General features: G+C 31.2%; 2 protein-coding genes across 2 annotated transcripts; both read left to right on the top strand.

Annotated features, from left to right (window-relative positions):
* Positions 1-3,309: 3,309 nt before the first annotated feature.
* Positions 3,310-4,908, top strand: LOC114187732 (endoglucanase 17-like; the record flags this gene model as incomplete). The annotated part of the gene is made up of 4 exons (XM_028076072.1): positions 3,310-3,453; positions 4,375-4,467; positions 4,554-4,715; positions 4,797-4,908. Coding segments are annotated over 4 exons (423 nt in total), but the record flags the coding sequence as incomplete, so codon positions are not given.
* A 6-nt stretch (positions 4,909-4,914) lies between these two features.
* LOC114194781 (endoglucanase 17-like) lies at positions 4,915-6,313 on the top strand. The gene is made up of 3 exons (XM_028085201.1): positions 4,915-5,151; positions 5,284-5,892; positions 6,075-6,313. The coding sequence occupies exons 1-2, from the start codon at positions 5,007-5,009 to the stop codon at positions 5,616-5,618; spliced, it is 480 nt and encodes a 159-aa protein (XP_027941002.1). The 5' UTR covers positions 4,915-5,006; the 3' UTR covers positions 5,619-5,892; positions 6,075-6,313.
* The last annotated feature ends 21,260 nt before the right edge of the window (positions 6,314-27,573 follow it).

Raw genomic sequence — 27,573 nt, 5'->3', positions numbered from 1 at the left:
GCCAATATGACATGACTTTAGTTTTGGATTTTTTATGAAGAAGTCGTCTACTAAAGTGATTTTTTTTTCAATTATTTTTCACGTTCTCAATTGTTACTATTAAATTTTTTTAAAAATAAAAAGTTTAGTTAAGTAATTAATAGAGAATAAAATAAATATGCACATAAGAAAAAAAAAGGAGAAGATTTTCTTAATAAAAAGTACATAAAATTAAATATCTTAATAACTAGTGGATGACATAATATTGAAATTAAAGTAGACAAAGTTGATGTAGTGTAGTGATTAGAGTTACACAAAAAGAAAATTCAGTGTTTATTTGAACAATTTCTTCTATTATGACCAATACTTCTGCAAAACGAACATTTCTTTTGTTTGTATGGAGTTGACTGGTCTATTTCATTGTGAATACGATTTTCACTTCGTCTTCCTGATTGTTTGTGTCGCATGTGGGGGTTGAGAATTAAATTTAGACTAATATAAGCAGACCAATAATCTTCATTTTGAACAGGCTAAAACTGCACCTCATAAGGTTTAAAAATATTTTGGAGGCTATAGATAGAATCCACAAAAATCATAGGCTGTAAGATGAGCAAGCAACCATTACATGAGGGAAAGGTAGGGGAAGAGCTTGGAACTCCCTACAATTACACAACCAATCATTTAACTTAGCAATGTATGACAATGGACGACATCCAAGTTGGGGAGTGGAAATCTCCTTATCATTGAAGATTGAATTCTGTTGGTTATACCCCTGGACATGGCACATGCCAGATTGTTCATTTTTTCTTAATAAAGCATAAATATCCTCAGGATATCAGTGGCTAGCTCGTAACAATCATTCAATATTTGTCCCTTGTTCCATAAACCATTTTTTGTTTCTTTCCCAAAAAAAAATTAACAAGAGCATAAATTGGCAATGATCTTGCTCCCTTAAGAACGAAGTTCATACATTCGGCCAAATTTGTTGTCATGTGGCCATATCTTTTTCCCCCATATCAGTCATTTGGTTAGTCTAGTTTTCAACCACTTGCTTTTCCACCATACGTGGATGCATCATAGCCAATGTCTTCACAAGCTCCATTATGGCAAGTTCCATACACATATAACATATTTCCTCAACAACCAGATACTTTTTCTGGTCCTACACAAAATTTATTTAGAACTTCATCATCAACACCTCCATCTACCTATCCCACATCCTTTCAGCAATATTATCAGCCTATAATGTCGCCACAAATGTTGGAAGATGTCAACTAAACACAACAACATGACGATAACGATGATGACTATCCACGTTATTCCTAGATGACAAAGAAGAAGACCTCCTTGTGGTACGAGATCCCATAGATAACCTTTTCCCCATTTTGTGATTAACAAATATTAATAAAATTATTCACTAATTATATTTCAGATTTAGTAACTATATTATTTCATTTTGGGTTAAATATGTTTTTGGTCCCTTAAATTTCAGTGAAAATTGGATGTATTCCCTCTTTGAAACCTTGGCCTAATTTAGTCCTCCAACTTTAGAAATGTTTGGATTTAGTCATTTTAACCAATTTTTTAAAGTTTATTTAACGTTTTAAATGTGTTTCATGAGAGCATTTGAGTTGTTTACCCCGCTTGACACATTTCCACTTCAATGTTAGCTAAGAAACTATCTTGAAACACAATTGAAACGTCAAATAAACTTGACAAAATTTTGTCAAAAGTACTAAATCCAAACATTTGTAAAGTTGGAGGACTAAATTGGGTTAAGGTTTCGGAGAGGGACTAATTTCAAATTTCATTAAAAGTTAAGGGACCAAAAACATATTTAACCCTTTCTCATTTTTATTATTTAACTAAATAAAAAATAAATCATTTTTACCATTTACTAATTTGCTGACGCTGAAGTCATGTCGTCTCTGAACGACACTACAAGAAATTTGCTAATTTGCGAGGGAAATTAGCGAGGGAAAATTTTACTCGCTAATTTGTCGCTAATTAGCAAAGGATTAGCGACAAACTAAAATTGTAGCTAAGTTGTAGCTAATGAGCGAGGGACTAGACACAACATAATATGGTAGCTAAGTTGTAGCTAATTAGTTAGAGATTAAACACAACACAAATACGGTAGTTAAGTTGTAGCTAATTAGCGAGGGACTAGACACAACATAATATGGTAGCTAAGTTGTAGGTAATTAGTTAGGGATTATACACAACATGATATGGTAGCTAAGTTGTAGCTAATTAGTTAGGGATTAAACACAACATAAATATTGTAGCTAAATTGTAGCTAATTAGTTACGAATTATACACAACATGATATGGTAGCTAAGTTGTAGCTAATTAGTTAGGAATTAAACACAACATAAATATTGTAGCTAAGTTATAGCTAATTAGTTAGGGATTATACACAACATAATATGGTAGTTAATTTGTAGCTAATTAGTTAGGGATTAAACACAACATAATATGGTAGCTAATTTGTAGCTAATTAATTAGGAATTAGATACAACATAATATGATAGCTAATTAATTATGATTAATGATTTTTTTCTAATCCAAAGGTAATAAATTGAATTTGTAATTAAAAATAATAATATACAAACTATTCTATAAAATATGAATTTATTAAATAAATTTTTAAAAACTATCAACATATTAACAAATTATCAAAATATATTTTATTATTATATAAATTAATCTTTTACTTGTTAATTATATTTATTATGTATTTATATATATATATATATATTAAAATAATAACTAAAATTTAACTAATACAATATATTTCTTTCCGTTTAAATATTATTATAAAAGGTATTAAAAAAAATCTTATTAATTATATTTAAAATCAAATGATTAATTATTATTTTGATAATTACTTATTATCTTTATGCTGCTTTTTTATATTTTATATGTTAATTTATTCAAATAAAAGGGATATTAATTAATTTAAATTGTTACATATTATTATATTTATGGTATAATTTTTTTTATATTATTTAATTTTTAAACATTTTAAATATGAAATAAATTATTTATGATACATTATAAATAAAAACGAATTGTATGCATGTATTTTATTTATAAAATACAAATATTTAACTTAATATAATTATACACTTAAAAATTCATTTAAAAATTAAATATTTATATTAGAAGAATTAATAAAAACACTGTTATTTTGTTTAGTTTCCTTGCACTTTTCGCAAGCAGCACTGAACAATAGTAATTAATTACATAGTTTAAAATGAAAAAAAAAAAGACGTTGATGGGTCTTGGTATTGTCCCTTTAGTTAACATGAAGAGTATTAACACTGCACACTTCCTTCGTTCCTTTGCTTTTTGATTTCTTTTTCTCTGAACCACAATCGCGTCGCTTCTCCTCCTAGGGATTCACAGCCATGGGAGCTCCGCAAGAACTGCCTCCTCAAAATTCGTCATCCATTCGTCACTGTCGCCGAGGTTCTTGCATTTTTCTCTTCTTCTTACTTTCAACTTTCTCCTTCCTTTGCTTGTTTCTCTTTCTCTTTCTCTCTTACTCACACACACACACACACTTTTATTCCTTACACGCACAAACACATTCTCTTTGTTTTAGGAGTTTTATCCTTTGCTTAATTTGAACGATTTCGTGTGTTTGGTTGCTTGTGCATGATGATGTTTGCTTGATTTTTCGGCTTTTATTAGTTATTTTAACGGTTGACTTGTTTTTAGCTGTGATTATTGATTATTTTTTCGATTATGAAATGCAATGTATCTTTTATGGTATTTATATGCATTAAAGTGTTGTTTTAAAGATGTATTTAGGATTTAGTGTGTGTGTATTTGTCGGCTTTTCTTCCAAGTGCATTTTAACTTAGTGAATACCTGAATTCTTATACATATCATTCAATCCATGGCTGATTTTGCTCCCTACGATTGTATTGTTGCTATTAGTAGCTGTAAGGACAAAAGAGGATACACATTGATCCTGCTCAACTGTGAATGTGTTTTAATTATTTCTCTGCCCTGTGTTGTATAAAGGATCGTAGAAGGTTTTTATTTGTTTTTCTAATACGCATTTTTAATTTTGTTTTGAATATTCGTTTATTTATAAAGTAAAAGTGAATGAAAATGACTTCCAACTAGTTTTGCTATCGTTGTTGGATAAGGGAGAGTATTTAGCTTTTTTTCGTCGCTTCTTTTCTAAATGTAACCAACCTTTTCGCTTCACCCTCCTCAGATAATTATAGAAAAATTGGAGCGAACAACACAGTTATTTATGATAGAATAATTGTTACAATATGGTGTTTTATCTGTTGTAATGTTTTGGGTCAAGTTGCTCAACCCTTTGAAAATTGCTCTTCATTAAATCTGAACACTGTATTTTGTTTGTGGGTTTAGGTATTCCAGTTTGCTGATAAGTACAGGAGGTCCTACAACAATGCCTTGAAACCCTTTGTGTGCCCCTTCTACTGTTGTTACTCTGGTTATCAGGTAAGCTTTTAACTTTTAAGGGATGTTCAGTTTAGCAAGACGAGACATACTCATTACTCAAATTGTTTTGGTGAATAATATGGTAGGATGAGCTATTGTGGGGTGCTGCCTGGCTGCACAAGGCTACCAAGAATCCAATGTACCTAAACTACATTAAAGTTAATGGCCAGATCCTTGGAGTTGTAGAGTTTGACAACACCTTTGGGTGGGATAACAAGCATGTTGGAGCAAGAATACTTCTTTCCAAGGTTTCTATCCTTCACTGTACTGCAAACAAAACTAGAAACATAATGTTTTCTAATTTACAGTTTTTGTTTTCCTGGTTTTAGGAATTCTTCGTTCAAAGGGTATAATCCCTTCATGACTATAAGGGCTATGTAGACAATTTCGTTTGTTCCCTAATTCTTGGGACCTATTTCTCTTCCATCCATTATACCCCAGGTGAAGTTCATTTTTACTCGCTCCTAGTGGAAACATGTCTCTGTGGTCCAAATTGTAACAGTTACTTTCTTGTTATACTATGTGGTCTTCTTTTCAAGATGAGTGATAGCAACATGCAATATGTCACATCCACCTCCTTCTTGCTGTTAACATACGCCAAATACTTGACCTCAGCTCATACGGTTGTTAACTGTGGTGGAATCGCAGTAACACCAAAGAGGCTCCGGTCAATAGCAAAAACAGGTTGGGAAAAAAGAAAAAAAAACTAACTTGAAGCATCTACCTATGTGCCATAGTCATTTGAATAAAATGTGTCTTAAAAAGTGTAATGGTGTTGTTAACTAAAGTTGATTATTTTAATTATTGTATTTGCAGGTGGATTACTTGCTTGGAGAGAACCCCCCTTACAGATGTCGTACATGGTGGGGTATGGTCCAAGGTACCCAAGAAGGATACACCACAGGGGTTCATCTTTACCGTCCATTGGTGTACACCCTGGAAAGATCCAATGTCGTGCAGGCTTCGGTGTGATGAATTCACAATCCCTTAACCTAAACATTCTAGTGGGGGCTCTTGTTGGTGGACCGGACCAACATGATAGGTTCCCAAATGAACGATTAGATTATAAGAAATCAGAGCCAGCCACATACATTAACTCACCCCTTGTAGGAGCACTCGCGTATCTTGCTCACTCATTTGGTCAACTCTAGACTCCAACTAATTTGGGGTATCCCATGTTTTATTTCGATAGTGTTTTATTTCTTAGAAGCACACACTCATTTGAGACACCAGTACCAGTACCACTAAGCCTTAGAAACCTTATTGGTACCACGCTTATGTACGTGTATGTATGTTATGTTTAGTGATAGTGTCTTCAACTTCTGAAGAAATTGAAACCAACTTCTGAAGAGAAAAAGATACGCACCGAGAGCGTTCAAGTTGCTCAAAGGATAAAGGACATGTACATCCACAGTCCTAACTTAGGTACTATTAATTAATCTTTCAATTTTTAGCATGAATTTCTCAATAAACATTCATACAAAAATTAAGAACATGATCAATTAGGTTTTTTTAGCAGACTGAGCCGAAAGTTGAATGTGATTCTTCATAGGCTTGTTTTTATTTTGTATATATGCAATCTGAATTGTGTTGATTTGTTTATGCAGGAATTTTTCTTTGACAAAATCTGTGGAATGCATGGGTTGAAGACTCTTCATTTTTTTCAGTTCATCATTACCCAAGCATAAATGATAAATATTATTTATTTCATATTAATATTAGTATAATGTATTTATACTGAAAACTGGCAAGAAAAGTTAATTACTCCTTCTTCATGGAATCATAATTCAGTACTCAGTGTGAGTTGTTTACAACTGTTTATTTAATATAAGTGTATTTATAATGTCATCATTTCTTATATTTCTTCTTCCTATTACTCAATCACCATTTTGCACAAAACCATCGACATCCCCAACTATGGCTTTATTGAGCGTACATATATTTTGATAGAGAAGAGAAATATATTAATGCATACGATAAATATATTGTGATTAGAATATAAATGCATAAATAGGTATTAAAGTGAAGATTAAGTTAATTTGTTAATTTGACTAAATAGTTCTTTGGAAGGATTAAGCCTTCACAAATTGGTATAAACAAATTTAAAAGAACTTTTTAGCTACAATCACTTGTTAGGGATGAACCAAAGATTTGTTACGACCACTTTGTTAGGGATTAGTTAGAGATTTGCTACAAATAATTTGCTAAGGATTAACTAGAGATTTGCTACAATTAATTTGCTAGGGATTGGCTAGAGATTTGCTACAAACATTTTGCTAGGGATTAGTTAGGGATTTGCTACAATTAGTTTGCTAAGGATTGGCTAGGGATTTGCTACAAATATTTTGCTAGGGATTAGTAAGGGATTTGCTACAACCGTTTGGATAGGGATTAGCTAGATATTTGCTACAAATAGCTTGCTAGGGATTAGCTAGAGATTTGCTACAAACATTTTGCTAGGGATTAGCTACAAATAGTTTGCTAGGGATTAGCTAGGGATTTGCTACAAACCGTTTGCTAGGGATTAGCTAGGGATTTGCTACAAACTGTTTGCTAGGAATTAGCTAGAGATTTGCTTCAAGTAGTTTGCTAGGGATTAGCTAAGGATTAGCCAGGGATTAGTTAGGGAGTAGTTCCCTCGCTAATTAGCTACCTATAATTTAGCTAAGGTTTAGTGTCCTTGCTGTTTCCTCGCTAATCCTTCGCTAAATTGTTTTGCGAGGGATCAGCGAGGGATTAGCTAGGGATTGTTCCCTGCAAATCTGGAAATTTGTTGTAGTGCGACTTCTTCATTAAAATTACAACACTAAAGTCGTGCTAATATGGCACGACTTTGAAGCAGGTTAATTAAAATTGTATGATTATGATGCAACTTTATTTTAATAGGAATGTCTTTCCATTTTTGCACGACTTCGAGTCATTTTAGTAGAAGTCTTCTTATATTAGCATGACTTCTTCATAATGAAGTCGTACCATTTCCCAACGACTTTCCCTCTGTGGAAATATTTTAAAAACTTGCACCAAAATTGCTAAAAAATTGAAACAAGAAGATCGACGACTGAGAATAAAGTAAGGGAAGCAATGTAGAGGAGCGAGAAGAATAGCTCTAGAGTTTGTGTATAGATAGAGGTGGGTTTTGGAACTGCTAAATACACCATACCTATTAATCTCTTTCTAATATTGTCTTTGTCTTTGTCATCATAACAACCCTTATGTTGTTAGCAAAATGGATGTAACCGCTATCTCTTTGAAAGCTAAAGATTTTGATGGATACTCAAGCAAAAATACTATAAGATTAAGGAAAGCTCAAGATAAAGATATAGATTATTTAGGATGTCAAGTCACTTTAGATAAAGATGAAGCATAAGAGGAATTATCAGTCAAATAATCTCTCTTCACAAGTGAAATCATTTTTTCACTTGCATAATCAATTAAGGTTAAAACGTAATTAAATTATGTTTCTATAGTTTTTTCAAAAATAACAATATCTTTTGAATTGAAACTTTTTTTTAAAATAAAGTATTCTCTGACTATATCTTCTCCTAAAAATCATCTTTTCTGCAAAGAATAAAAATTGATTTTCGAATTTATTTGGTTTTATTTTAATTAATTCAATTATGTTTCTACAGATTTTCAAAAATAAAATATCTTTTGAATTGAAACTTTTTTTTAAATCAAGTATTCTATGACGACATCTTCTCCTAAAAATCATCTTTGAATTATTAATTGAATAAAAATTCATTCTCACATTGAGGTGATTGAGAACTGGATGTAGGGTTGGTTATACCCAAACCAATTTAAATAATTGTGTGAATTTCTTCTTTCCGTTACCTCTTTTTTTGGTTTAGGTAACACACTTAATTAATAAAACAAAAGAAAATGTATTTTTTTTAAGTATAGACATCAAGACAATTTTTTTTAAAGCATCAATTCAACCCTCTTCTTGATGCCATTTGTATAACAAGTGGTATCAAAGCTTGGTGTCATAAGTTGTTTCACTATTTCTTTTAACATGTCTTTTCAGAATCAGATGTACAAGGAAGGAGCTTCAATCAACCAACCACCTCTCTTTGAAGGTGATAACTAACCCTTATGGAAGGCGAGAATGGAAATTATTTTTCAAATCTTTGACTTTGGAGTTGTGGATGCAGTATTAAATGACCCTTATTTCCTAATGGTGATGCTTGCTGAAGGACCCACACAAAAAATATTCCACCAATCGATGCTAGATGAAAACAAACGAGTACAATATGATGTAAGAGATCAAAACGCTATAGTACCTGCTGTTACTCTTAACGAATTTTACAGGATATTAAAATGTAAGTCGGCGAAGGAGATGTGGGATACGGTTGAAGTAACACACGAAGGAACAAACGAAGTAAAGAGAGCTCGAAAGAACACAATCCTCCAAGAATATGAATTACTTCAAATGAAGCAGAATGAAAGCATAAGTGATTTTCAGACTCGGTTCACTCACATAGTCAATCATCTAGATGCACTTGGAAAAAGCTTCATAAACAAAGACTTAAGCATGAAGATTCTTAAGTAATTAGATAGAAATTGACAAAAAGAGGTCACGACAATTCAGAATCAAAGGACCTCACAAAGCAACCGTCAAGACCATTTTATTAAAAGCAAAAAAATTACATGAAGAAAATGACAATAATGAAAGTGAGTCTTCTGACATTGACATTTCCTTACCTGTAATACGCTTTTCTCATTTATGAAAAATAGGAAAAAGCGACAAGAGAAGAAAGAGAACAATTTTTTTTTTACATCAAGATACAAATGCTATGGATGTGGAAAGATAGGACATGTAAAGACCGATTGTCCATTAGCAAAGTGTCCCAACCAAAATCGCGACGGGACGACGAACCTAAAATAAAATTTGAAAAAATCGAGTTTGGAGTCGCCACCATAGTTTATTTTGGAAAAATACGAAAAAACGAAAAAAATAAGACAAGGTCTACAAAAAACCAAATTTTAGGTTTGGGAGGGTGGGGAAGGTATTAACACCCTACAACGTTCGTCCTAAGACGGTACCTTTAATTAAATATGCAAAAGTTATGTGGTTTTTTCAAAATATTTATTTTCCCAAAAAAATAAATATAAATAGATGTACAAAAGAAACAAAAATAATTTTTTGGTTTTTTAAGACCCGACGAGGATTAATCCTTGCTCCTATGTATCTCCATTCACAATGGAGAATCAAGGTTACGTAGTTCTTTGTGAAAAAACTATTCGGAAAACTATTTGGAAAATGATTTGATTTTTCTTTTGATAATTTTGAAATCTTCTTTATTTAAATTTTTAGTATTTGGAATTATTTTAAAATTTGTGTCACTCGACGCGAGCGGTTGGACAGACACTAAAAATAATTTTTTTTATTTATTTGAAAGTGGATTTGGATGTCATTGCGATGCGACATGGGCAACTTGATAGATGTAAGAGAGAAAACAAAGAAAAATATTTATTTATATTTAGATCTTTATATATTTTTTAGAAGAAAAAAATGAAATTTTAAAATAAGTATCATGTGACGCAAAGATATTTTTTTATGATAAAAAAAATAATGAAAATTAGAAAATACAAATCAAAAGATGAAAGAAGTTGAGATTGACATACCTTCAAAATGTTTCAGTATCTCTTCTTCTATATCAATCTCATCCTCTCATACCGGACATTACAACTACCTTTTTTTTTCGTACATTCCAAAGAGGTGTGTGTGGGTGGTAATTAGGAAAAAAGAATAGGTGTAGAGAATATTTTTTTTTCCGATCCCATGACAGAGTGCATATTTATATTCACACATTACAATATCATTGCAATCCCAACCTTAATTGTAACGAACAATATAAGGAAGGAATTGGTCATGATAGCAACACATTAGGAGAATCAAATCATAGTAAATTAGAGCACAAGATCGGTAATATTGATTCTAACCATTAAAAAATAAGAGCACAAAATCAATCCCAATTAGTAATATTGATTATAACCATTTGAAGAAATATTGCTTCTAATTATTAGAACCATATCACTAACTTTTCTTTCAAGAACAAAGGGTAGAAAATATTTTGAGTTGTTGGGCTCATGAAAAAGAGTGCGATAATTAATAACAAATTGAGCTCTTCCTTCTTTTTTCCTTCTTTTTTTATTTCTTTCATCTTTTTTTTTCTTTTCTTTTTTCTAAAATTAAAGTTTTAAAATCTTTGAAGAAAATAATTATTTCACTTTTTTATTTACCATTAACTCAAAACATTTTTTTATTTTTATTTTTATTTTTTTTCGAAAATAAATTTATTCACTCGGACGAAATTTGGTGTTGACAGTTGTTCCTCTTTACTTAGATTTTACTAGATAATATGAAAGTTTACTTTTTCATATTATCATAATAAAAGATAATAAAGATAAAAACATTAATTTCGTTCGGATTTCGAAATAAGACACATTTGAAGACAAATTTGACCATTCCAAAGGAGATGGTCTATATCTGAAAGAAAAAAAGTAGGTGGCCATTACCAAGTAGAGGATCTCACACCAATTTCTTTTTGTTTTTTTTTACTTTTGTATAAAACTAAATTAGACCAATTCTGTGGAGAGGTTCTATTCATAGGATTCAATGACCAATTACCATGTAGAGGGTCTCGATCTGAAAATTGACTTTTTTTTTTGTAAATTTGACTTTTTGAAAAAAGAATAAACCATTACCATGTAGAGGGTCCCGATTCGAAATGTTTTCTTTTTTTGACTTTTTGAGAAAAGATTAGACCAATCCCGAGGAGATGGTCTATATCCAAAAGATTCAGTGACCATTAACATGTAGAGGGTCACAATATGACAAACCACTTTGTTTTATTATTTTCTTTTTTGACTTTTTGAAAATAGATTAGACTAATCTCGAGGAAAGGGTATATATCCAAAGAGAAGAAAATAATGACTATTGCCTTATAGAGAGCCTTAATGTAAAGAAATTGATGACCATTTCCTCTCAAATGGCCCCGATATGATAAAGAAATCAATGACCATTGCTTCACAGAGTGTCTTAATGTAAAAAAATCGATGACCATTACCTCGCAAAGGGCCTCAATGTAAACATAAGGAAAGCAATGAACATTGCTTCGCAGAGGATCTTGATGTAAGCATAAGGAAATCAATGACCATTGCCTCGTAGAGAGTCTTGATGTATAAAAGGAAAACCTGGATTTTGCTCTTGAAGTGTCGACAAAAACTACGTGAATGCCTAACTTTTGTGAGACTTACATAGAAAAATTGTCATTGCTGATTTTTTTATTATTTTTTTTGGAAATGATTTTCAATGATTTTGTGGAGTATGATGGATGACATGATGTGATGATGCATGACATGTTATGATTTTCTTTTTGAGCCTATATGATGATGCATATGTGAATGCGTGGATGCATGAGCGAAGTTTACTTCTTTTCATTTTTTTTCTTTATTTTAATTTGATAGCAAGGAAAACTAGGCTTAGAGGCTAGAAAAAACTGGGCTTGAGACTATACAAAACTAGGTTTGGGGGGCCAATGTGGAATCTGGGCTTAGGGGCTAGTGTGGAAACTGGGTTTGAGGGCCAATGTGGAAATTGGGTTTGGGGACCAGTGTGGAAACTGGACTTGGGGACCAATGTGAAAACCTGGCTTGAGGACTAGTGTGAAAATCGAGCTTGGGGGCTAGTATGGGAACTAGGCTTGAGGGCCAATATGGGAACTGGGCTTGGGGGCCAGTGTGGAAACTAAGTTTAGGGTATATTGGTCATTCATACGAATGAAGAGGACTATCATAAAAAAAAATTGTGTATTTTTTTTTTAATTTTCTTCATTCTAAAACGAAATGATTCGATAATCATTCATATGAGTGAAAAGGGTTTTGATCGGGAAGGTGGGAAATATTTTATTCTAAAAGATGAATGACTCATGTAAGAAAATGTATGAATTTTTCATTTGCATTTTTTTGAAAACAAGATCAAATTGATCCCCATTTCATTGTTATTTTGAATTCATGAAATCATTCTACTTTTGAAATTTCAATTAGTTTTCCAAATCATTTCTTTGGTCTAATCAGTTTACTAACGAAACTTTTTTTAATCATTTCTTTTGAAACACTATTTGAATGACATGCCTGAAATTGCCAAGGGCTTGAAAAGGTTTGGATGAGGTGATGAAGATTAAGTAGGAACTTGCCCCAATTTGAATTGGTCTCGTGGCACAAAATGTGTTTGGGCTTTCCTTAGTTATTGATGATATGCAGGAAATGATGGGGACTTCAAAAATTTTCCCCTAGTATGAGAGCCTAGGATGGTCTTATTGTGCAAAAATGTGTTTGACTTTTCCTAATTGAGGAGATTGAAAAATGACGGGATCTACAAGTTGTCCCTAATGTAATCACAATCTTCAATGTAAATAAATGTCCTAATTTAGAGTGAATGATGGGAATATATGAATTAAAAACAAAGTGAGTATCCTAGTTTGGGCTTGGGATTGATAAAGATATAATATCTTAAGGTTGAGCAAAGATGAAATTCCATGAAGATTGAGTTGAAAGGGGACAACCCAAATTTAGCTTAATTGCCTGATTGCCCATGATAATTTTGAAGCTTTGAAAACATGTTACCCAAAAAAATAACTGCCCTAGTGTTTAAAAGCAAATCTCTGAGCACACTTTTTCAATCTTTTTTTCATCATTTTTTAGAACAAACCTATTCGCAAATCACAATTTTCTTCTAAATTAAAACCATTGAAAGATAACAACCAACCTTTAATCTGTGTGGACTTTATTAGGCTTGTATTGTGGCCAAGGCTAGGGTTATGGAAGTAAATGATAGTAAAGGCCCAAAAAGTTGATGTGAGGATTGTTTGGAACAAGGATATTTGAATAATGTTTCATCCAATATTTGTTTGACTTCTTTTTGTTCACCATTTTTTTTAATTTTGACCTTTTATACCCATTCTCCAATTTTTTCTTTTCTTGATATAACCATATCATTTCTTTCTTTTTCTTTTTTGATATTTTCGTAATGGTGAACTACCAGTCGGATGAAACAAATGCAAACATTATATCAACCCTCCTCAATCTCAATGTGAGGGTGATCCTTGTTTAGGGTAATTTGAAAGAAATATTTTTAAAAGCTCAAATGGGGTAGCAAAAGATAGTTACTTTTCTTTGGATAAAGAAACATGACAACGCATCACTTCAAATCATGATTGTTTTTCTCAAAAAAAATTTAATTCACAGGAAAATAATGTATTTCATAAGATATGATGCCCCTTGTTTTGTTCTCTTTTTTTTTTCACTTTTATTTGTCTTATTTTTGCCTAGTGAAAAATTTATGTGAATTTTAATCGCTTAGTGAAAAAGCATGGTTCTTTAAAACAAAAGTTCCAAGAATTAGAAAATATATTAAGTCATTTGGAGAAGGAAAATGATGATTCAAAAATAGATTTAGACAAGTACAAATTAATCTCTAAAAATTAACAAATATTTAAACCTTGTGAAAATTGCTCCCACATCGAAAATGAAATTTTCAAATTTGAGAAAATAATAATAAAAAGTTTAAATTCTTCAAAAAATCTTGATTCAATATTAAGTTCTCAAAGAGTGAATTCTAGCAAAGTTGGACTTGGTTACACTTCCAAAGAAGATCTAGAAAATCACAAAAACGTTTTTGTAAAAGAATCAAGAAAAATGAATCATCAAGTTGCTTATAAACAAAACTAAAAATTTTGGCACGTTCAACGCACGAGATATTTTTTAGATGAATGAATTTTGTTTTTTAGTAAATGAAAAAAATTAAAAATAGATATTAACTGTATTGATAAATATGATTTAAAATACGAGATATCAATTTTATCATGTTTATAAATAAATGTAATAATTATGAACATCCAGAATTATAACAATATTAATTGTAATAATTATTATTTTGTCCAATATAAATTTTTAACATTTTGAACATTTATATATGTACATGTTATGAACATCTATACAAAACTTCTAATTGATTTCATGGATCAGAAGACCGTTATAATTTGCAATATAAAATTGATATAACTTTATTAAATTTAAAATTGGATTAAAAAAACAAAAGAATATAATAAAATAATTGACAAATAACCGGAATAGTATAAGATTAATTTGTATACCTCTTATCAAATACTTTTAAATATTTATTTGTAAGCCACATTTGTAGTTGTAGTGGTTAGCTACATGTTCATCTTCATCCCTAATTAGTATTTTCAATCTAATCTTCTTTTCTATTTCACTCTAGAAATTGTTACATATAGTTTGTCCATGAGTGAATATGGGGCGAGGAAGATAAAACCCAACTGTAGAGAGAGTTACATACCTTCACTACTGGAAAATGGGCTTATAATGACAGGTAAAACGAACTTACTATGACAAGTATTCTGGTGTCATAGTTTCAGGAGTCATAGAAAATGCACGCTTTTTATGACACTGTAGAAATATGTCATAGTAAGTCAGTCATAGTAAGTCAGACTTACTATGATAGGCAGTGCAAACTACGCCATAGTAAGTCAGATTTTTTTTAATGATTTTTCTATTTTACCATTTTCCTTTCCATTCAATTTACCTGCAAATAACTTTCATATCACCAGACCAAACAATTCCAAACCAAACCAAGAACTTGTTGTATACTCTGATTTCAGCGGCCTCTTGATAAACATCAGCATGCTTTCCCCTTAGGCGCTGTAAAACAGATTCACACTCTTTCCACCGACCAACCTTAGCCTACAGAAGATGACATGTGTTGAATCTAATCATTTAACAAACAAAAGAAAAAACTTGGTTGCTTGTGTGATATGTGTCCAACATTACTAATGAAAGAGAAAAATTCCAGAAGCTAAAAACAACTCACCAGCCACCTGGGAGAATCAGGGATGAAGGGAAGATTCAGAAGGTGAACAATAGTAGGAACAATTTCTTGAGATAAAGACAAAAAATTATATCAGTTACTTGGAACCCTTTTTAATTTGGTTTTGTGAAAAAAAGTAACATAAGGAGGGCGAACGGCGCGCGGTGCGCAGAGGACGCACGAACAGCTCACGCGCGGTGTGCGGAGGACGGGCAGACAGCTCGCGGACGGTGCGCGAAGGACGCACGAACAGCTCGGACGGTGCGTGGAGGACGTGCATACAACTCGCGGAAGGTGCACGGACAGCTCACCGATGATGTGCAAAGGACGCGCGGACAGCTTGCGAACGGTGCGCGGAGGACGAGCGGACAGCTCACGGACGGCGCGTGGACATTGCGGACAGCATGCGAACAGTGCGAACGTCGCGCAGAGGGCGAGCGGATGGCGAGCAGAAGGTGAGCGAATGGCGTGAGAACGGTGCGCGAATTACTGTTTCGAGAAAGAAACTATGCTTCTGAATGTTGGAAAAAATGGAGACGAGAGAGAGAAAAAGAAAAAAGGGAAGGAAAAAAATTAGGGTTTTGAAGATACTATGACAGGTTTCCATAAATTTGTCATAATATATTTTTAACATAATTTCAATTTTGCCATCGTGCATTACTATGATAGGTCCTCTGCACTTGTCATAATAAATTTTCCCTTCTCACTTATTATGATAGATTCCTTTTTACCAGTCATAAATGTCACCTGTTACTTTTATTACAAAAATGTCACCGGTCAACTTATTATGATAGGTGGTTTATACCTATCATAATAAGTCGTCATAGATTCATCTTTTTCCACTAGTGTTTTCACCTAATTAAATTAAATATTAATATAACTAAAATTTATTTCTCAATAAAAAATTAATATAATTAAAATCCAATTGCAATACATCACAAAAATTTTCAATTAAAAATTAATACAATTATAATTTCTCAGCTCTGCAACCCCAATTTTATATAGAACCAAAACATTATAACGTTTAATATTTATTAATTATAACATTAGTATTTATTACTTTTCGTATTTATTAATTATAATGTTACTATTTATATTTCTTGTATAAAGATATTTATATTAATGTTATTGTGAAAACAGATAAAAATGTTTCTTTTGATTTTTTTCCCTCTTTTATTTTATTTTAATTCTTTTCATATTTCTATATTTTATTACATATATTATTTTCATACACTATATATTAATATATTAATGCTATTCATGAAGATCGATAAAAAATTTGCTTCTTTTAATGTATTTTTCCTCTTTTATTTTATTTTAATTATTTTTGTATTTCCATACTTATTATTAAACAAAAACAAATACAAAATATCTCCCTATCTACATAGTATTACATAGGGAGATATTTTCTTTTTAAATTTTCTTTGATGTATTCCTTTGATAAATATCCACGTGTCAAGCTAATATCATACCACGTGTCAGAGTCAGTTTTTTATATTCAATTTGGTCCCAATATTCGTTAATTGTTTTCAATTTGGTCCTAATTTTTTTTTAAATTTAACATTTTTGTTCCTCTCCAAATTGAGACAAAATTTAATTTGTATATATTAAAATGCATATTTTTGTTAAATATTTTTAATCTAGAATTAGCGTTAGTTTAAAATTAAAGCGAAAAAAAGCAATAACACCATTAATTTAAAATTTTAAGAGGTTAAAAATATTTAATTTTAAACTAACTCTAATTTTAAATGAAAAATATTTAATAAAAATATGTAGTTTAATAAGAATATTCATATAACTGCAATTAAGCCACATTTATATACAAATTATATTTTGTCTTTGGAGAGGAACAAAAATACTAAACTAAAAAAAACTAGGATCAAATTGAAAACAAATAACGAATATTAGGACCAAATTAAATATAAAAATATGATTCTGACACGTGGCATGATATTAGCTTGACATGTGGATTTTTTTTAATTAAAAAAATTAAATTAAAAAAATCAAAAAATCAAAATAAAAAATCAATAATGACACGTGGCATAATATGAGCTTGACACGTGTACATTTTAAAAAAATTAAAAAAAATTAAAAAAAAATTAAAAAAAAATTTAAAAAAAATTTAAAAAAATCACAAAATGACACGTGGCAATTACTGTTCACATCCGTTAACGATTTAGACGGAGTTAACGAAAAGGAGTTGATTGAAAAAATATAACGAAAAGTAAAATTGAAAACAATTTCAAAAGTAGGACCAAAGTGAAAAAAGTCGACCAAAACTATGACCAAATTACTATTTAAACCTTTAAATTAAATATTAAAAAATAAGTAATTTTATAATGAATGAATTTAACAATGTAGATAATAATTTTAAAATAACATATTCACTTATAATAAAACATTCCAAATCAGGAATATATATTAAGAAATTGTTCTTTAACATGTTTAATTAAGTATTAATGATCATTCATAACAACATTTTAAATACAATAAAGATGTTTAAGAGTACCTCTTAAACTATATTAATTATAGAAGTAAATTTTTGACTTACTGTCATAAAAAATTATGTTATAAAACATTCATGACGAAATAATTAAAATATAATTTTAATTATTTTTTAACTAAAAAAAATTAACCTAAAATATAATTGAAAAAATTATTATAGATGTGTAATATACATATTTTGTAACCAATGTTTTTGTAGTAACCAAAGTAACATTTCTTCCCCAAATCACTTACTGCTGCAACTGTTTTTATTAGAAATATAATTTTGTTTGATGAATGTTTCTTAAAAGGATTGTAGGTACATTTCCTTTCAATTTAACTTTATTAGAGGCAATTTAACTAATATCATTGAAATATTTTGTTTTGTTTTTTGAAATATGATGCCCCTCGTCAAAGAAGATTTTAGTTTCTAAGCAATAAAATAGATCGATATCATATAGTTGTTACATGTATGCATATCTTCTACAAAATAGTTTGAAATGAGAACTAATGTATAAATTCAGAAAAAAATAATTTGAAGCATATGATGTCAAAAAAATTGGTCACTGTTATATTGGTAAATTACTTGATGTTATAAACTCCTAGTACATGAGTCGAATAGTATATCCTTGTTTTGAAAATGTCAATTCCACACCTAAATCCTACAACTCCAAAGTAACGGTGAGAACACAAACCATTGCACCGAGACTTCCATTAAAATAAATCTTAAAAAATTTTAAACTTCAAAGAAAAACTTCAGTAAAAAAATCAATCAAATAAATGATAATTTAAATTTTTGAGTAATTGTTTAATGAATTACATATTTCACTTCTTTAAAATTTTCGAGTAATTAACACCACCACACTCAGTAACATACACGTTTTGTTTTTTAAACAAACTTTATTATTTTTTGCATTTTGTAAAAGGTCCAATCAAAAACCTCAAAAAGTGACTTCCAGATTTGGGTACTCCTGATATATCTCGAACATTGGAAACAAACTAAAAAAATCATTTGCCATACCACAAACATTTATGCCTCTAAAAATATTTTCTTCCAAACCCATTGAATAAAAAATTATTATAGACTTTGTAGACTTCAGCACATGAGGTGAAAAACTCTTATGCATGAACCAAAAGCCTGTAATTAATTTTCAAAATGATAAAATTACAACAGAAAATTTCAAGAATAAATAAGTCAAGCATCACACGCAATGAAAAATATGAAGTGCAAAAGTTTACAATTCATTAGTCTTGGAATCATAATGTCTCTGATCATGCCATCACTGTAGAACAAAAACTTCAGTAGAATTAACAGATACATTTACATTTACATAAGAAGGCATAACAAATCAAAAATTGATAACAAAAATCAATTTCCAATAAAGAAAATATGTATATTAAATGGATCAAAATTCAGAGCATTACTCAAAGAAAAATTGATTGTCTTAACCATATTCATAGTCATCTTCTTATGCTCCTTTATGAATGCAAATCCATACCTTCTACCGTTTCACAATCAACATTACACATCCAACACCACTCCATGCTAAAAGTCTTTCTTATCCTCAAATTATCAAAATATGTCCCTGAAAAGAAAAATAACATTAACATAAATAAAACAAAATATTAAAAAAATAAACAATCTATTGAATATTGAAACCGATTCTCCCAAAACTTTCATATTATACCTATTACACTTCACTTTCTAACACTTGTTTGATAATAATTGCAAATACAAAAATGAATATAAGTAGTTAAAACTTATCTGTTAAAAATCAAATATCATTAAGAAATCCAACAACAAACCGATGACTTGGCTTTTGCCTGTTGTGAAGGATTCAAAACTAAACTACATGTTCAACTGCTTTAATCTTTAACTCTTCTCTCCAACTTCAACCTCATTAGCTTCTCCAATTTCCATGTTTGGCAAGTTGTTGTTATAAAAGCATAAATCTGAACAAAGTCTAGAGGTGTGCATATAAATGAGCGGCAAAAGTGCCATAGATGTGGATGCAATAATTGAAATTCAAATTTTGAATTCAAAAGTGTTTTAAATGAGCAATTTTGATTTCTGTCAGGCTTTTGCTAGATTAGTACAGAAAAACAAAACAAAAATTAAAAGTAAAATAATTTTGGGTGTAAGAGGGAATTATAGGAGTATTTGGACCAAACATACATATCTTACCATTTTGGGTGCGTGATAAAATTTAAAAAACAAATAGCCATTTTCTTTGTAGCAATTTCACCATGTAAGATTCCAAAGACAAAATCAGTCTGATCCTGTATTTGCCAAATATATTTACAGAGATAGGAGTTAATATGGAGTAATAATATAGAGCAATAAAGAAGCTCAAGAAGATGATACTAATGAGTTGATGGATAGGAATGAAAAATCCATTCAGATATACAAAAAAAAAACAATGAAGTTAACATTCATTTGAAACACAAATAAATAGAAACAACAAACATTCAAACAAACAATCAAAGAAGAAAACAAAAATCGAAAACTAACTATTAAAGTTCCATTTTACTCTTCAACTCTATCTTCTGATAGTAGGAATAACATCCGAAAAAAGAAAAATCTTTTGAATTGAAACATTTTGTAAATCAAGTATTCTATGACTATGTCTTCTCCTAAAAATCATCTTTTCTACAGAGAATAAAAATTGAATTTTGAATTTATTTTATTTAATCTTTGAATTAATTGAATAATTTTTTTAAGAAAAATCAAGTAAAACTCTTTAAATAACCCAATTTGAGAACGAGAAAAAACACAACACACTATTACTGAGTGGAAGCACATAAATATTGATTAAGTTTTTGCCTCTGTTATTCAAGTTGGTAGAGAGAATTGACTTGTGAAAGGAGCTGACTGTGAGTATTTTTTCTTTGTACTCTTACTTTCCAGGTGACAATGTTCCAATTTTTGTATTTGTAATTTTCATCCTTTGTTCTGTACAAACGAGGTGTTTCATCCCTTGTGTGATTAAGGGAGGTGTTGTCATATCTTGAAAGGGTTCAATTCAACCCCCCATTCATCATGCCATTTTTCTAACAAATGTTAATCAAGAATCCAGTTCGTTTCGAACTCATGATATTTGTGGTGTATGTGGTATTATAGGTTGTTAATGGTGAAAGCACACACACACACACACACATAAGTGTATAAATTTGATATTATATTCTTAGGTGTGTTTGTTTCAAATTGATGATGTTTATCGTTTATCTTCTAAGTTCAATTCTTCTACTTTCGTCCCAGTCCTTTATCTTACTTGGAACACCTTCACATCTTCAATGGTATTCTGGTGGTTCTCAAACATCACTTCCAACCTTGTTGAACTTAACCTTCAAGGTAACCTCTTGAAAGGTTCCACACCAAGTCATTTTGGTATGGTCGTGAATTCACTTAGGCATATTGACTTCTCCTATAACAAAGGAAGATATTTGAAATCTTTCACATATATGTCTTTGAACATGGCTGGAAACATTTTTTAGTAAAGACCTTCCCTCCATTTTGATGGAGCTCCAACGTTTGGTGGATGGTAGAAACTCCATAGGCATCATAAATGGAATAGAAACAAGTGTTTAAGGCTCTTGTAACAAGGGTATTTGGAGTGGTGAAAGGTGCACTAGACTAGAAGCTAGGCTAGTGGAAGGTGGCTAGAGGAAATGTTATGAACCTCTAGGTTAAGTGCTCTCAAAATAATATAAGAGTGGAATGATCTTAACAAAATCATTCTACTTGAAATTTCAAGAGTAAACCTTAAAAAGTGCCATAATACTCTCTTTTATAGAAGAGAATGTCATTAATTCACATGTACATGAAACTTTTCTTTAAATGAAATGCAAGCTTGGAAAAGAAGTCTCTCTCTCGACCATTGGATGCTCATGAAGGCACGATTGTGGGACAAGTGGCATGGCTCTCTTTTGCAAGCTTGGATTTGCTCCCTTCGTGTGACAAGGTGAGCGTCTTGGCCAAGGCTTCCTATTGGGCTTGGATTAGCCCAATTACAATCCAATGAACAGGTTTATTTAGCCTACTATTTATGAAAGGAAGGCCTAAATAATTGGCCCAATTTTAAAGTTTACACTAATGCTTTGACATGAAGCCTCTCATATTTTGATATCCTCTTTGGTCCATGAGAAGGACATTTGAAACCCATGAGGATTTTGGCCATCTTGAGAGAATCCCATTTGAATCTTTCTTAACATGCTTCTTATTATTAGGCCTTTGATTGTTCCTGGGCCTTTAGGTGCATATGGGCCATGAGAATTGGGCCTAGGCGTTGGCCCAAGCTATAAGCCTTGGGGTGGATTCATCACATTCTCGGTAGTTTGTCTAATGATTTCCTTAGACACTAATTGCAAGATTTGAGTATGATAAATAATTATATCATTGGCATTTTTCCCGCCGTTTCAACATTCTATTCTTTTAAAACATTGTTTCTTGGAAGAATGCTGTTAAGTGGAACGATAACTAAAGGTGTCAAGTTACCATCTACTATGAAGGATTTGTCAATTAGCTCAAATTTCTTAGATGGTGGAATTCCAAATTCTTATGGAAACACATGCTCTTTGAGATCCTTAGATATGTTTGATAATAACTTAAGTGAAGAGTTTCCAATTATAGTTTGAAACTTGACTGGATGTTCTAGAAACTCGTTACAAGAATTGATCTTGCACGCAAATAAAATCAAAGATACATTACTAGATTTCTCAATTTTTGCAACCTTGAAATTGTTGAATCTTTCAACAAATGAATTAAGTGGCAAGATACCAGAAGATAACGAATTGCCATATAAGTTGAAATATTTGTCAATCCATTTAAACACAATAGAATGTAGAATTCTAAAAGCATTTGGAAATGCATGATCTTTGCTGTTATTTGACATGTCTTATAATAACTTCAATGATGAGCTTCCAAAGATAATTTCTCACATATCATGATGTGCTAGGTATTCATTGAAAACATTAAGTCTAGGCAACAATAAAATCAATGGCACAGTAACTGACTTCTCAACATTCACATCTTTAAAAATATTAAATCATTTTGAAAACAAGTTAAACGAAGTTATTCATATGGATATTTGATTCCCACTACAATTGGAGGCACTTTACATGTTTTCAAATTCTTTAAAAGTTGTGATTACTAACAACCATTTTGCTTATATGTTTAACTTACAAGAATTGTATTTATGAGACAACTCTCTGTGTTTGACATTTAATCAAAATTGGGTCCCACCTTTTCATTTGTTCAAGATAGGATTGAGATCTTGTAAGTTAGGTCCAACATTTCACACATGGTTGCAGGAACAAAATGAATTTGACGATATTGACATTTCAAATGCTGCAATATTAGTTACTGTCCCTATATGATTTTAGGCTAAATTATCAGTACAAAAATTGATCAAAATGAATATTTCATACAAAAATCTATGAGGTATACTTCCAAATTTTCCAACAAAAAATATTCCTAGTTTCATGTCTCTCGAATCAAATTAGGTTAAAGGTCTTATTCCTCTATCTTAATGAAATTCTTGACTTCTTGATTTATCAAATAAGAAATCCTCAGATTCTTTTTCTTTTTATGTGGAAGTGGTTCAATTAAAAATTTATTCCATTTAGATCTTTCATATAATCAATTATCCGAACATATCCCAAATTATTGGAGACAATTGAACTCGTTGGTTTATTTAGATTTGAGCAATAATTTTTCAGATAAAATTCCTAATTCATTGGGATCACTTCTTGATGTTCAAGCATTATTGTTGAGAAACAACAATTTAGTGGGGAAAATTAAATATTTTGGGGAAAATTAAATATTTTGAAAAAACCATATAACTTTTGCACATTTAAGTAAAGGTATCGTCTTAGGACAAACATTGTGGGGTGCTAATACCTTCCCCACACGTAACCGACTCCCGGACCCAAAATCCGGTTTTTCACAGACCTTGTTCTTTTTTATGGTTTTCCATAGTTTCCTATAATAACTATGGTGGCGACTCCAAACTCTGTTTTTACAATTTTATTTTTTTGGTTCGTCGTTCTGTCGCGATTTCGATTGCGACAGATGGCGACTCCACTGGGGACACTAGTGAGTTAGACCATTTATTTGGATGTGCAAAATTGATGTGGTTTTTCTTCATATTTTTTCTTTCTCATTTTTTTTTGGTATGTGTTTGTTTTATTTTTTTTATATTTAGAATAATTGTATGTGTATATTCTTCTTTATTTTTGTATTTAGAATAATTGCCAGGTGTGGGTTTAGGTATACATTGTGTTCTCCCTTCACACACACACATTTTATTTATTACATGAGTGGGGCCCTATACCCGGGTCTGAGTTGCTTAGAATTAGAGGCGAGATCTCCCTTCGCTCAATCACAACATCACTCACCTAGGTGACGAGACATCAGAACACACACTCCTCAGTTGCGATTCCTCGCTTATGCGAGTACCTCTCGCCTGAGCGAGGTACTCTGTCGCTCAAACCATGGGCTCCTCGCTTGAGCGAGACCCTCGAGCACAACCTCACCACTACGTGATTTCTCGCCTAGGCGAGCTGCTTTCTCCTGAGCGAGATGTGCAGACACAACCCATAATTTCGTTTATGCTATTCTCGCCTAGGCGAGCCTAGTTAGCTTGAGCGAGAATAGCACTTATCCTCCCTGTAATGCACGCAAAAACCTATCCCAACATGCCCAAAACCCCATTCTACTATGCCAAACAATTCATCTCAGGATACAACATTATGTACATGATTTGGACACCAAATTAGTCACCCAAAAATACGAAATCAGACCTTATACACCATCAGTAAATAAAATCCCATAATTTCCATACAAACTCATAAGGGTTTTATCACATTACAACAAAACAATCCCACACCCAAATTCACAGCATGTTGTCAAGCAATTTACATAGCAAAGGTACATAATTACTGCATATTACAATATACACGAAATTCGTCTCAATAATCATATAATTGCATGGAAAGGAGCTCCCCTAACCTGAAATTCATTGCTCAATTGGGTCTTTTAACCTTAGCTTTGCACTACCACCAATAACTCCCCTTTGCTCTTCAAAACTCAGATTTCTTGGTTCTCTCTAACTCCCTGGATGCCCATTGTCTCTAGGGTTTTTCCACCCTTTCACATTCAGACTACAAGTATTTTAACAAAAATAAAGAGATTAATTTATTCTCAGCAAAGGTTGAACCCACAACCACTTAATCACAAGGCAATTGCACAACCAATTCAACCAAGTCATGTTTGTGTTAATTCCTCTAATTCTATAGTTATGTTATCACCCAACATAATCATGCATATGATTAAAATTAATAATAAATCAAATACACATACATGACATCCATAGGACTCAAACCTAAGTCCTTTCACACAATCAAAGTACTCTCAACCACTTGAACTAGTACTTTTCCACGTCATAACAACTAACATTAAATGCCATAAAGGCTTCTACTACCCGCATTTATTAAATAATTATTTATTTAATTTCTTAAATTTCCCGGGTCTTACATTAAGCAACAAAACCCAGATTTGAACGAGGACGATATAGAAGATATAATGTCATTAGCTTTTGGGAAAGAAAATAGTGTCATTGCTCCACGTTCATCTGCTTCCACTCATGTTCCTTGTTTTGACCAAGTATAACTTTGGGTACTTTGTATTTATCTTATTTCATTTACATATTAGATCATATTTTGAAAAACTTGATCAATTTTTGTTTATTTTTTTTAGGTTGATCAAGGACCTCAAGAAAATATCGCAGAGCAAATGGAAGAATGATTGATTGAAGAACCTCTAGATTTTACATAGCAAATGTTATAATTCTTTTGTTATCTTTTAACTCTTTTAGTTTTAATACTTACAACACTTTTAGTTTTAGCATACATTGGACTACACATATGTTACTTTTAACTCTTAGTTTTAATGCTTATAAACTCTTATCCGTTATTACGTATATTAGATGTTTTGTAAAATTATTATTATGCTACATAAATCATTAACACAAAATAATATAAGAATTGCTTAAATGAATAATTGTAATTTTAAAACTATCGATCTAAATGTACATTTATATTTTAAATCAATTTAAAATATGTTGTCTAAACATAAAGCAGTCTAAACATAAAGCAACATTTCAGTTTGTTGTCTAAAAACAATAAGCAACATTTAAAATGTATTGTCTATACACAACAAGCCACATTAGAAAAGTGTTCTCTAAAGGATAGATAAAAGGTATGACATTTACATATGACAACATTTAAAAACATGTTGTCTAAACATGAAGCAACATTTTAAATGTGTTGTCTAAAAACAATAAGCAACATTTAAAATGTGTTGCCTATAAACAACAAAAAACATTTAAAATGTGTTGTCTAAAAACAAAAGGCAACATTTAAAATGTGTGGCCTATTCTAACACTATAAGACAACAATTTTGTAAATTGTGTGGCCTTTAGTACAAAAACTGTTGCCTATAACCTAAGCCCACAACCATATCCTCCACACCTACAAAATTGTTGCCAAAGTGTTGCCTAAAGTTTAGGCCACACTTTTTTAACTTTAGCCATCACTTTTTACCCGTTGCTTAAAGTGAAAAATGGTGTAGTGCTTGATCAGACACCTAACATAAAAAAAGCATAATTAGTAACATTCATTACAATATAAAGTATATATTAATATACTAAAGATTTAAATATTACTAGTGATGAGGGAGTGCAAGATGCTATAGATGAAGAGGTGGTTGTACTATAGCGATCTTTTAAGAACAAATCCTACTGCTTTGTAATATTATTCGTTTGTGATTTTTGTGTTTACGTGTGAAGGGGACAAAAGTTGTGATTCTTAATTATTTGGGAACTATGTTATGATGTTGGAAGAAGCTAAGAATAGAATAGGGAGTAAGATGCTTTGAATGTAACATCAAATTCCCATGCAATCCAAAACGGTTTGTTCCGAACCTCTTTCTGACCTTGAGCCTTGTGTCAATCACTATTATGAAAGGATTTGATTCAGTTAAGAGGAAACTAAAATAAACTAGAACGTGTAAACTTGTATTTACTCTACCTAAGAGTATGATAAAAAAATGAGAAGTCTTGATTGGATAACAATATAAATGTTGATTTGTAAGTGCGATCTATTTAAATTCTTACTAATTATTTGGTGCAGCTGTGATATTTGTAGAATAAATCTAAAATACTACCTCACCAGTTTATCAAGGTACTGCAATGCTTGCTTTTGTGTATATACCTTACATTTTCTACATTCCTGATCATGGGACAAAGCATAATTCACACTTAATTGATAGCATAAATAACAATATAATTCACCAATGCTAAAGCTAAAAATGAACTGGGAAAGATGTGATGTATTGCACAAGTCTCTTCATTCTCCAAACTCTTATAATTTATAATGGTTATAAATTATAAGTAAATATCATAACATTTAACAAGTCTGAACAGTAATTACCTCAATAGAGGACAACAATAGAAAACTATATTGAGGATCCCTTCCAATCATCTGTATAACTTCTCGATCACTCTCCATCCCCAACCTTCATAACCACCATGAGAGGGACCTATTGAATAATTTTAATGCAGAGAAGATAATTTTAATGGAAAAAAGCGCTAAATGAAAGCAAATAAGTCATGTTTATAATGTAGAAAAAGTAAACCTGTGTAGCGAATTGTTTCAATTGTACCCAGAATTTCTCA

The sequence above is a fragment of the Vigna unguiculata genome, chromosome 1 (assembly GCF_004118075.2).
Source record: "Vigna unguiculata cultivar IT97K-499-35 chromosome 1, ASM411807v1, whole genome shotgun sequence".
NCBI classification, from domain to species: domain Eukaryota; kingdom Viridiplantae; phylum Streptophyta; class Magnoliopsida; order Fabales; family Fabaceae; genus Vigna; species Vigna unguiculata.
The sequence above is the reverse complement of the archived record's forward strand: the minus strand, read 5'-3'. Positions and strand labels throughout refer to the sequence as shown.

Excerpts from the sequence above, each read along its gene's own strand:
- LOC114194781 (XM_028085201.1), top strand. The coding sequence starts at position 5,007 with ATGAGTGATAGCAACATGCAATATGTCACATCCACCTCCTTCTTGCTG. Across the intron at positions 5,152-5,283 it reads CCGGTCAATAGCAAAAACAG|GTGGATTACTTGCTTGGAGA; the intron begins GTTGGGAAAAAA and ends TTGTATTTGCAG.